At 34.1% G+C, this 13,215-nt stretch overlaps 1 protein-coding gene across 1 annotated transcript in view; it reads left to right on the top strand.

Moving 5' to 3' along the window:
• GPBP1 (GC-rich promoter binding protein 1) overlaps positions 1 to 12,724 on the top strand; it is an 88,095-nt gene extending 75,371 nt beyond the window's left edge. The window contains exons 9-12 of the mRNA XM_043974008.1: positions 773 to 937; positions 3,160 to 3,347; positions 9,159 to 9,261; positions 11,536 to 12,724. Of these exons, the coding sequence (XP_043829943.1) occupies positions 773 to 937; positions 3,160 to 3,347; positions 9,159 to 9,261; positions 11,536 to 11,694 (615 nt within the window). The 3' untranslated portion in view covers positions 11,695 to 12,724. The remainder of the gene's footprint in view (positions 1 to 772; positions 938 to 3,159; positions 3,348 to 9,158; positions 9,262 to 11,535) is intronic.
• Positions 12,725 to 13,215: the final 491 nt, after the last annotated feature.

Here is a 13,215-nt window from a genome sequence, read left to right as displayed (position 1 = left end):
TCCTGAACTTGGCACTAGATTGTTGGTTTGCTTGTTTGTGTTGTCTAGATCTTTACTTTCATCTGATTTTAGGGAACCCACAGTGTGGAAATTTCCTCCACTGATGAAGCCTCAGCCACACATCTGTAAAAGAAAGTCTTAGAATTGCCTGAGGCACTGACAATTTGTGATTTGCCTAATGTTACATAGCCAGTAAGTTTAAGAGGCAGTATTTTAAAGTTGGGTTTTTCTGCAGAAAATATTTCTGGCTGCCAGAAATATTCTGGAGGCTTAGGAACTAACATTAATTATGAGGGGAGAGAGCAGTGATTAAAAGGGAAGATTTAAGGATGACTTCTAGATTGCATACCCGAGTGATTGAAAAAGTAATGGCAAAACAAGGAAGTTAAGGAGAGGAGAATGTTTCAGGGGAAAGATAATGAGTTTTATATACTTTTAGTTAATAAAATGTTAAAATATTGCCACAATGAGTTGTATGAAATGCTAAAAAAAAATTTTTTTAAACCCAAACCACTAGTGGCAACCCATTTGTCAGAGGTTCCTTGATGTTGACAAAAGGAAATTTATGCTGCAAAAAAAAATTTTTTTCCAAATTTGAATGTATAGGAAATATGGGAAGATGTCGTGTTATTCTTATGTTAAGTACAGTTAAAAGCCATGTTAAATGTGAATTTAGTTACTGCTTTAAGAAAATAACTTTTATGTTTAGTTGTCTAGTTAATTGTTTATTTCCATCTTGGGACTTGATCGTTATTCGTATTTTTCCCATTAGTGTAATCGCTCAAATTCCTCTTCTCCTGTGGACAAACTTAATCAGCCTCGTCTAACCAAACTGACCCGGATGCGCACTGATAAGAAGAGTGAATTCTTAAAAGCATTGAAAAGGGACAGAGTGGAGGAAGAACATGAAGATGGAACTCATATTGGACCAGAAAAGGTAACTGAGCGTATAAAACAATTAATAGATGTAATTTAAGTGTGGGCACATTCATTTATCAGTCAAACTATTAATAAAGATCAAGCTTATCTAGATCAGTCAGAGTGCTCAGATTAATTTTAGTACATGAAATTAAAGACTAAGCAGGCAATTTACTTGGCATGCAAGATGACTTAATTGACAAGCACAGTTAAGAAATTGTAGTTGAACAAAGTATATTTATGTGATAGATTTTTCTGCCACAAGAAATTAAAGACATGCAGAGAGGATAAAGAAAAATCAAAAGAACTACATGGAAACAAAGTTGTTTTATTTTTATTAACTGGACATATGATTACGCTGCTGTAGGCACTGGTAGTCAGCACAGCCTCCCTCTAACAAGGCAGGTGAACACCTGTTCTCTGTTGTCGTAGTGGTATAAGACATTGGGAGCCATTATTAGCAGAGGTAAGAGTTGAACTCAGATTTTCCTGTCTCCAAAGCTTTCTTCTTTATATGCCATGTTGCCTCTGATTATAACTGTGTACATATTAGCATTGTAATGACTGATTACATTGATTTGGGGTACTTTCTTCAATAATTTAGATCTCAAACAGTCCTTCTCTACCTAGCCTGTGATAACTTGTGTTCCTGAATAAAGGTGAATAACAGTAATGAGGAAGGGGGAAAGAACATGTGAACAAATAAAATATTTGATAAATTCATTCAACCAGTAACATTTTGTCAATGTAATGATGGATATTTGATTTTATATGCTTAAGCTTTTATATGTAATGGAAGTTTCTCAACTTCATAATAAAAACTTTTATTAATAATAGTAATAGCTAACATTTGCATAGTATTTAGGGTAGCTAGGTAGCTTAGCTCAGTAGATAGAGTGCTGGGCCTGTAGTCAGGAAGACTCATTTTCCTGAGTTCAAATCTGGTCTCAGACACTTATTAGCTGTGTGACCCTGGAAATATCACTTAACCCTGTTTGCCTCAGCTTCTCCATCTGTCAAATGAGCTGGAGAAGGAAATGGCAAACCACTCCGGTATCTTTATCAAGAAAACCCCAAATGGGGTCATGAAGAGTTGGATGTGACTGAATAACTACATGTAGTATTAAAGCGCACAGGCACAGGCACTGTGCTAAGTGTTTTACAGTTACCTTGTTTGATCCTCACAACAGCCCTGGAGGTAGCTGTTAGTATTGTCCTCATCTTACAAATGAGGAAACTAAGGCAAACAGGTTAAATAACTTCCCCAGAATCAAATAGTTAATAAGTGTCTGAGGCTGGGTTCATACTCAGGTCTTAATGACTTTAGGCCCAGTCTTTTATCTTCTGTGCCACCTAGCTTCTGGGGGGAAAGGGAGGAGGGGGTAGAATGAAGGAGGGAGGGAAAATGTGCTTTACCTTTTTTCTACTAAAATAAACCTTCTTTATTAGTTTGTAATTCTTGCTTCTCTGGATTTGCATTCTTCCTGTTTTGTTTGTTTGGCCTTGCCTTAACTTCCTTTCATCTCTTGAGCTCCACGGAGTAGATGTTATCATCTAATGTTTTCCAGCCTCTTTGGTGAGGAACAGGAGACATAAAATAGTCATTGCCAGTTGCTACAATCATGAACCTATCTTCCTGTCAGGGACAAGTTATCAGTTCTTATGAAAGCAGCTATTACCCCTAAGAAATCTATCCAGCAGTTCTGGCAGGAAAGTCTCATGCTGGCAGAAATCCCTGACTAGAATATTACCTTGCCCCATTACTTTCTAAGAAACAATATATCTTGACTGTCATTGCAGGCATATACAGTATTGCCTTTCTACTGAACTATTTTCAGCGGTATAAAGTATCTGAAGAGGCCCCAAAATATAAAGTAGTTTTAGGAATCTACAGTAGGAGAAAAATAACTATTTGAAGTTGCTGGAAATTTAATCTGGTCACACATTTTTGAGATTATTGTAAAGGAAGAAATAAGGAAGAATGATTTATGAAGAATGAATTCATATAAATCTTCAAGTGATATGTCCGTTTTATACCAGTAGTATATTTCTAGTTCAAATAGCTCCTAGGGAATTGATTGGATTTATGATTGTTTCATTGGTAAATTTCATATTTTGAAAAAGTCTCAGATTTGTGAATTATTTAAGATACATATCAAGAATTTTTAGGAAGTATTTTATAAACCACTTCAGGACTTCTGTGATATGTAATTGTAACTTTTTACTCTCTGAAATTATTAGGATGATGACTCATTTAATTTGCATAATAGCAACAACACTCACCACGAAAGGGACATAAACCGAAATTTTGATGAAAATGAAATTTCGCAAGAGAATGGCAATGCCTCCGTGATTTCCCAACAGATCATTCGGTCTTCTACCTTTCCACAAGCTGATGTCCTTTCAAGTTCACTTGAGGCAGAACATAGGTTAGTATTAAGTTTCATTAAATTTTGTCAAAAATCAATGTTTCCTTTTGTTAATATATAGTTGTCTATGTTGAATGGTACAGATTATTTCAGAGTGAACCTAATGATTCTTGTTTAATTTTTGTAGCCTTCAGAAATGTTTTTAAGTTAGTGAAAATATGCTGCCAGTCTCCACTAATTTGAAATTTAAGGTAATTTAAACTAAAACTTTTATCTTTGGATTGTCTGAAGAAAGTTTGTACAGTAATGAGTAGCATAATAAAATTACTGGCACAATATTTAATTAATGTAAGAACAAATTACCTTCAAGCATGTGATACTTATATGCAATCATACAAATATTATGGGTAACTTAAGAAAGATCTGATTAGATTTCTTGTTAGCTCTCAGTTTATAACTATGGGGTTGGCCCAAAGTTGTGAAGGGATTTCAATATTTAATAACTCTTTTTTTTGTTTTGTTTATATGCAGTACATATAGGAAATGAATTTATATATGAAAAATAAGTTTCAAAAAGTTGTTAAAATCCTGACTTTTGGCTCACCCTGTATGTTCTTGAAAACAACAAAAAGATCCTTAGATAGTTCAGCTCTTTACTGGTTTCACATCTCAGTCATTCTGAAATAGCTCATAATTTTTTTGCTTATTGTCCTGATTTGAAGTAATCTTGATTTTCTCATCATTGAAATGCACATAGAGAATAACCATGGTTTTAGAGGAACAATGATGAAATAGGCTTCCCTTCTCTTCACAGAGAGGTGAAGGAGAAGTGTAGAATGAGACATAGCTAATTTGTGAGTTTGTTTTGCTTGATTAGGCTTATTTATGACAGTAACCTTTAAGGTGGTGTTTCTGCCTCTGGGATGGTGAGGAGCAGGGAGATTATAGAGACAGTGGTTTAAAAAAAAATAAGGATGAGTGTCAGTGAAGCACAGAAAAGAACATGGGAGGTTCAGACAAGTGGGATGGATGGTTTGGGGACTAAGTGCTTAGTTTATTGTATGCTTTGAAGGAACAAAAAGGGAGACCAGCATTATATGGTAGGGTCAGTTTCATGTTCGGGTTCCCCCCCCTTCTCATATTTGCTGATATTCAGAATATCAAAAAAATACTAATTTTTTAAAAATGTACATCATGTTAGCTTGTACTGTCAAGAAGGGAAATCAGTGATGGTAAGCCTTGAATCTTAAATTGTAATAATAGCTAATTTTTATGTAGAACTTTAAGGTTTTTGTATAGATGATAATATAGATGTTAATTCAGATAACCATCCTGTGAGCTAAGGGCTCTTCTATGTCCATTTTATAGATGGGGAAAGTGAGGCTAAGAGAGGTTAAGTGAATTGCTTGGAGTCACATAGCTAGTTAGTGTCTGAGAGATGAATTTGAACTCTGGTCTTCTGACTCCAAGCCCAATGCACCTTTATCGACTGTATAACCTACAAACTCTCTAGTATTGGTTGTTGAATTTTACAGGTAATAGGATAAATTTCATATTGATTTTTGCTCTTTTAAGATAACAAACTAGGTGACATGGTGAACACTACCAGTAAATAGCTATTGAACTTATGCTTCATTTTGGTTTTTTGGCCTCTGTCCATTATAGCAGGAATGTAAAAGTTGAAAGATTAGGGTTAAGGTTTATAAAAATTAATTCTACCCTTCAGTTCTCTTGATTGAGAGCATGGTTTTGCTTAAGGCTAATTCTTTGCCTTTTTTTATACCCTTTCTAATGATACAGAGAATTTTGTTTGATTATTCCACCCAGCCTCTTTTTAATAATTAAAGGGACATGACTGCTAAGACAATTAGAGCAAAAGATAGTCCAAGAACAGGAATTAGAATACTTTTTAGCCAGGAAAGGAAATTTTACATTTATAACTTGTCATATCACATAGGCAGTTGTGCTAACAAGTATTATTTTCTTGAATTGTTCTCAGATATGTCTTTTACTTATTAAATTTTAAGCTTCTTGAGGTCAGGAGCTGAATGTTACATTTTTCTTGTATTTCTTTTTGTTTGGGTTTTTTTATAAGTGAGGCAATTGGGGTTAAGTGACTTGCCCAGGGTCACACAGCTAGTAAGTATTAAGTGTCTGAGGCCGGATTTGAACTCAGGTACTCCTGACTCCAGGGCTGGTGCTCTATCCACTTTGCCATCTAGCTGCCCCTCTTGTATTTCTTACAGTGTTAAGTATACAAAAAATTACTCAATACTAATTGATTGATTATTAGGAACATGGAATTGATTTAGCCTCCTTGAACCAAGTTATATATTCAGCTTTTGTAATCTCTTAAGGGAGCAACTGTTATTTGTGTCCATTTTTAGTTTTTCTCTTCTCAGATTGAAGCATCCTAATTTATATACAGGTAAACCCCACACATAGCTGTTCTAACCAGTACTGGTTTTCAGTCATATAACTAGCTTAAAGTTCAGATCTCCTTGGTTTCCTGATTCATGGATAGTAACTTATCCATGAGTCTTTATTAATTGATTTAATTGGAAAAGTTGCTAGGCAGGCTTAGCATGATACCAGTGAATTAGTGAGTACCTACCCACACATGTTGCTTCCTACTACCTTCTTCCAGTTCAGTGTGATATTGGCTCAAATTGAGTAGGTTCTGCTTGTTGCTGGCTTTTTCTTGAGTTGTGGAGGGGAGTCAGAACGTATTATTACCCGCCATAGAAAAGATGTGAATGGGGAACAAGTGTGGGGGGGGGTGTTTTTTTTTTCCCCCAAGCTGCCCATTATATTAAAAAACAGTATCTGAGGGAAAAAGGTACTAGTCAGTATTACATATACAGACATGTATTGTACATACATACACACAGATACATGTTTATATATAAAATCATATATAGTTATATACATATAAAATGTATGTATATATGTATACTATGCATATACACACAGACTATATAGTTATATATAATTATAGCTTTTGAAATGTTATGTCTCTTTAAAGACCTGATTTTTTAATAGTATTGATTTTGGCTTCCATGAAACATAACATTTATAAACTAGTTTCCTATAATGTGTCTCCTAATATTATGCTTTTGTTAAATAATGACATCACCTAGGATAACCCTATAATTTTATGCTTGTATATAGGTACCTGTATCTCAAATCATTTTAGCTTCTTTGTTCTTGTCTGTCAACCTTTGTAATGCTATATGTTTGCACTTGCATTATAGTATAGATTTTATGGAACATAACCTTGTATAGGCAGAGTGTGCTTAAAAGTAGATGGCAAGCAATAGATCACATCATATAATAGATCATAACAAACTGTGCTATAGCTGTTTTTGCCAAATCTACTGAAAATTGATTATGACTTTTTGTTGTTATTGTTGGGCAGTGAAGGTTAAGTTACTTGCCCAGGGTCACACAGCTAGTAAGTGTCAAGGATCTGAGGCTGGACCCAGGTCCTCCTGACTCCGGGCTGGTGCTTCATCCACTGCGCCACCTAGCTGCCCCCTGATATGACTTTTGTTAACTCCTGATGTTTTTATGGACTCATGCTTATATTTTTTGGTGAAGAATCTCCTTACCAGCTATTTCTAATTAGTTCATATTCCTATCCTCTGGCTCTTCTTGAATTGAACTTTTTTGACAAACCCATTGGCTTTGAACTGGATTATTTCCCTGGTATCACTTGGCTACCAGCTGGTGCTACTGATACTTGTTCTGACTCCTGACAGTACCTTTTTTTTTTTTTTTTAAGGGATAGAAGAGTATTGTTTTGCTATTTTTATGCCTTCTGTTTTTATAACCCTTTTAACCATACACAACATTTTGTTTGATTGTAACAGCAGATTAAGCTGATTTCTCTTGACAGTATTTTACAGTAGGCTCTAAAAAATCTTGAGTTCCAGAGTCACGATTGATAGTAAGTAGTTAAGTACTTCTAAAGATCTAGGATTTCATTGGTATGGGTTCTCCCAACAATGCAGATCTGAATCCTTCCTGTTCATGAGTTGCTGTGACCAAACAACAACCATCTACTGATGACCAATATTTTGTGGATAAACTTCTCTGAACTTGGTTAGACTAGATCTTGGCCTAATTGAATGGCAGACATACAAGTATATCACTGGTCCCAAATTCCAGAGCATATCCAGCTTAGATAGAAATTGGATGTTCCTTCAAAAACCCCAGAATTATACCTGCACCATGAGGCATTGGATGAGTACTCATAGTACCCTCATTTGGAAATCCTACTTTAGAAACTTCTTTCCCTGCATGTAGACCTTTTCTTCCCATCACTGCTTTGGATGAAGACCATTTTATTCTTTTAAAGAAATATAGTCCAGTTCCCTACCGACGGACTTATATGGTAGGGGGAAATTAATATTTTATCCCTTGTAATTCTCATTTTGCATCTCCTCACATACTCTCCCCAATTTTTTTCTTCACTTATTTTCTGGTGTCTCCTTGCTTACCTTTTTTGTATCAATACAAAAAAAGTAAGCATTAGTCTGGAGTCTTGCCTTCCTTTTGTGGTATCTTGAAAATTGGTTCCTGAGGTTTTTGAAATTGTTCCCTCCAGCATGGATTTCCTTAATATGTATTTGGTCAGTTTTAATCACTTTCCCCAACTTCATTATCTTGAGTACAATTTCTATTTCCTTATCATTGCATGCAGAAATATTAATTATCTCAGATGTGATGACACTTCCACCAATAATGAGACTAGTTTATTATATAAAATGTTTTGCTAAAATTCTCTCCATGGTTTCAGATTTTTTTCTCTAGAAGTACAATTTTATATTTAAACATGATACATTTAAAATTTTACTAAACAGAAATACTTATACCAGAGTTGTTTGTAAGTGTTGATTATATTTTACATAATTGGGTAGAGAGAGGCAACACATTACAGTATATAACAAGTTGGTCTTGGAGTCAAGAAGACCTGGGTTCAAGTCTCAGCTCTGGCATTACTGGCCCTATGATCCCTGGGTAAATCACTTAACCTGTCATCTACCCATGTGCAGTTAATTTTAAGTTGCAGAACAACTGCCATTCTGCTTTGGTAGAAGGAGTTTCCTCACTGGTGAGCTCCCTACTTACAATAGTGAAATTCAAAGGCCCAGACCTTTTATTCCTCTTACTCCACTTAGTAGGATATCACATTTTTAAAAGACATTGTGTCCAATATTAATAAGTATAAAGTGAGATAAGTTAAATAAGGAGGTGGTATACATTTGTTGAGTGTCTTTTCTGTCCAAAGCATCAAGGTAGGTGTTGGTAGTTCACAAACTTGGAGGTCACATTGCCTCTCCATTAGTGTGTTCACTTATATTTGCTCATGTGGATGGTTTTTAATAATGAGTGTCCTTTTGATATTAAAAAGCAATACTATATATACACACTTTGGGGAATGTATATCTTTTCCAAATGTTTTATTTTCTGAAGGTCATTTTAATTCATAGGTTGTATTTAACATTGTCATGATAACTGAAATAGCTATTTTAGGATTGCTTGAGAAGTAGAAAAATCTATTGGGTAGGTATATGACAAACTTATTGAGAGAAAAGTAATGCTATTACTCCCTATAACCTCTGGGACACCCTTTTAGCTATCTTAACCCAAAAATTTTAGTGATGGGTATTTTTTATACCAGATTTGAGACAAAGCAGTTTTATTTCCATTTAAACTAGACTTTAAGACTTTAAGATTTTTTTTTTTGCCAATGAAGCACTGATAGATGTTGGTCCATATCTACTTAAGTATATTGTAAATGATGTTTTCCTACTTGAGGCAAAGTTGTTTTTATCATTTTATTTCAAATCTTTTCTTTTTTTTAAGGTTGTTAAAGGAGATGGGTTGGCAGGAAGACAGTGAAAATGATGAAACATGTGCTCCCTTAACAGAGGATGAAATGAGGGAATTCCAAGTTATTAGTGAACAGGTAATAACTGTCATTTATTATAAAAGACAAGTGTTCCTTCTAATTTCATATACTTATTAAAAGTGGCATAATTAAGTATAAGCAGTTTTGTTTAAGATTATAAATGGCTAAAATGTGCTTTATATTCAGGGGAATGTACAGCTTTAGGTTGAAGAGTTGTAGATATATTTTGCTTTAAAAACAGCTGTACTAATTAGCTTTTTAGCCTACTTACTATAATGTCATAACTCAGGAAGAAATCTTTGTAGAGTGAAAAAAATCATTATGAAATTCCTTCCAGTGATATAATGGAATTATATTTAGTACTGTTTTAACTTTATCATATCTATAAAGAAAACAAATAAATTTAAAGAAGCAAAATAGGGCCTCGCATAATTTCTGCAAGAAATATATTTGGAAGGTATAGTATTCTCCAAAAAATGTATCATTCTCCAAGTATGACATTTCAATTTTCAGTTCTCTTGTTTTACAAAGAAAAACAATTTTCATTCTAAAACATCACATTTTATCATTCCCTTTCTTCTCACTATTGCATAGGTGATGATGTGGTATATGTGCCCAGCTTCACCTTAGTTTTTAATATTTCTTTTGGAATGCTTCTCTCTCCCCTTTCTCCTCTCTTCCCCTCTCCTGCCTGTGTTTCTGCTTGTCTCCTAATCTAGAAGATGGTAGTTTTCTTCAGATTATATATAGAGTCACAGATATAAATAGTGAAATAGCCTTAGATCCCATCTGGTCCAACCTGATTATTTTACTGATTATCTGTAAATCATCTTGAGCTCATTTGAAGGAAATTAGTATAGTAGCCAGCTCCATTGTTTACACTGTTTATTCCATTGAATAAAGTAGCTCAAACACATGCCCTCTTCTACATCAGTCTTTTTAAAAAGGTAATTGTGAGAGTGATAATGAGGTATTAATTTAGGGATTGATTTATAATCAGAAAGGAGACACTAAAAGAAATTGATTGGGTCAGCTAGGTGGCACAGTGGATAGAGCACCGGCCCTGGGGTCAGGAATACCTGGGTTCAAATCCGGCCTCAGACACTTAACACTTACAAGCTGTGTGACCCTGGGCAAGTCACTTAACCCCAATTGCCTCACTAAAAAAAAAAAAAAAAGTAAAAAAAAAAAGAAATTGATTGTCTTACATTTTACACACACATATAGACATTTTTGTTTTTGTTAATAAAAGATGACCCAGATAATTGAGATGAGAAACTTAACCTAAAAGCCAGCTTGTTATGGGGCAGGCAGGTAGAGTAGTGAGCTGTTAATAAGAATATTACAAAAACAATTTTATCCACCCAACTCCTGGTTGAAGATGACTTTTAATTTTACCTAAAAGAAGCTACATCAACAGGCAATTTCTAGACATCATAGTATGTAGTATGTAGCATATAGTGCAGCCTATTCTAACACATAAAACTTGTGAATTCTGAGGTCTATACTTAACTGTGGTCATGATAATAGTAATGTCGAGAGTACTCTTTTATGTTTATTCACTTACAGCTTCCTTACTTTTTGTTAACAGGATAGTAACTTCTAATCTATTTTCTCTCTGAGATATTGCTTGATCTATCTGGATTTAAATATGGACTATAATTAGACCTACTTCTAGATAAGCAGTGGTAGTTTTCATTAGAATAATGAGACTTAAAATATTATTATCTTGGAAATTTGCATGGTGATTATTAAAGCATATAACTCAAATTATATCTTAATTTTCAATTATCAGAAGGTTCTTTATTATTTTAATCTATTGCCACCTTAGCTTATGGTTTTGAAAAGGGGGGGGGAGTCCTAGCTTGTACAATTTTGTTTCTAAACATTACTGATGAATATTTGGGGATTTTACAAATATATATCTTTAGTATTTAGAGGAGAACTTCTCAAACTGGACAGATAATACTTCTCAAACTGAAAGATATTCAAGGTCTAGTCCAAGCACCTTATTTTACAGTTGAAAAAGCTGAAGTCCAGAGAGATTAAAAAGCATAATATTAGTAGCTAGGACAAAGACACACATTTTCACTAGACTTTTAGTCTGGTGCTTTTTCCATTGTAGCATGATGTTTCCTAGTTTGCTATTTTACTTTAGTGTGCAGAGTTTTAGGGCAGAGATAGTTTTATAGATTTTAATATAACCATTATATGCTATTGATGCCTCTGTATAGGCGTGGATTATGTATAGTGTTGATACATAGTTATATTTTATGGTGGTAATTTCTTTCAGTTGCTAAAACATGGACATTTTGTATTTTTACATTACAGTTACAGAAGAATGGTCTTAGAAAAAATGGTATTTTGAAAAATGGCCTGATCTGTGACTTCAAGTTTGGACCCTGGAAAAACAGCACTTTCAAACCCACTTTTGAGAATGATGACACAGAGACAAGCAGCAGTGACACATCAGATGATGATGATGTGTGAAGGATTCTCTAACAGCTTTAGAAGTTTTAGTGTGATACATCTCATACAGTTTGGGGTGAATTGTAAAAATGAAGAACTATAATTTATGTAGTAAAATACCCCATTAGAAGAAAATATTGGGGGGACTTCTTTATGAAGAAAACCAAGAATGTTGTGTTGGGCTGTGTTGAACATTACTATAATTTCTTTGTAAATGAATGTTGTAGAAATGAGGACTTTGGTTGATCCAACATTGACTTTCTTCATCACTGCAGCGTTTCTCTGACTAGCAATGTGACGATGTAACAAATGAGATTGTTTCTCATTTAATAAAAAAAATGTGTAATGTTTTGCAAAGCTTCTGTCTTAAAATGTCCAGGTCTTTAAAGAAAAAGGGCAACTTAACACTGTTTCGCTTGCAGTCTTATTTCTTTCTTTCAATGGAAATCCTCAAGTCCACTTTGTACGCAAAAAAAAAAAAAAAAACACCACAAAACAAAAATGGGGCAATGTAGCATGTTGGCTAAAACTGGAGCAAAGTGCACTAAAACTTTAATTTCTTGAACTGAGCTGTTGTAGTGTTCACTTTTTGAAACATAATTGCTCTTTAACTATTTGTAGTGCAGTAAATGTTACAGTAAAGACTCACCGCACTTCTTCCAAATTTATATAAATGATCTAAAATCAAGAGCTTTATTTGGGTGTGCTGCAAAACCCAAGATTTTCAGAGTGGACAATAAGGAAGAATCTTGTGGATAAAGAATACATATTTTGATAAGTTATTACACATGGAAAAAACCTGCTCACATTGACTGGATCTGTCCACTACATGAAAAATAAACTGGATTTTCATAATATTGTCTTAATGCGTAGTGTCCAAGGTATTGGTCTTGTAAACACAAATGTGTTTTACTCACCTTTATTTAAAACAAATTGTACCATATTTATTGAAGATGGTTATTGGTTTTTGAGTTTAGAAAAAGCTTTTGGAAAGCAGTCATTACTCATTGTTTGGCAAGTATGGATTACTATTAAATAATAACAAACTTTATTTTTAATTGCAGAGTTAATCCCAGAACCGTTTGTGGTATTTTAGCAAAACATAAATTTACATTTTTACAGGTTTGTTTTGTTTCAGTTTTTTAGCTTCTTTGTCCTTGTGGATGAAATATTCTTATTTTGTAGCATAATTGTGCAATGAGCAAAAAATACTTTACATTTTGTGGGTCTTTAGGATATATTCCTTCTAAAATATTTTGTCTAATGTTTCAGTACTTATAACTGGTTTTTCCTCTCCTACCCCCTTGGCAACTTCTCCGCCCACCCCACCCCTTTCCCTTCCAACCCTTGAGAGAAAAAAAAAAGAAAAAAGGTGACAGGTAGTGTTGGAGAAATAAAATAGTATATCCCTAAATCTTGGATTGTAGGAATAGTAGAAGGTGGTATTAAAGTAATTTTGGTTCTAATTCTGGTTAGGTTGTCTTTATTAAACAGGCATTATGAGTTGCCATAAAAGCAATCCAGTTATTAAAAGGTATTCCT

This window comes from Dromiciops gliroides, chromosome 1 (genome assembly GCF_019393635.1).
Source record: "Dromiciops gliroides isolate mDroGli1 chromosome 1, mDroGli1.pri, whole genome shotgun sequence".
Taxonomy (NCBI): Eukaryota; Metazoa; Chordata; class Mammalia; order Microbiotheria; family Microbiotheriidae; genus Dromiciops; species Dromiciops gliroides.
This window is presented reverse-complemented; position numbering and strand designations above follow the sequence as displayed.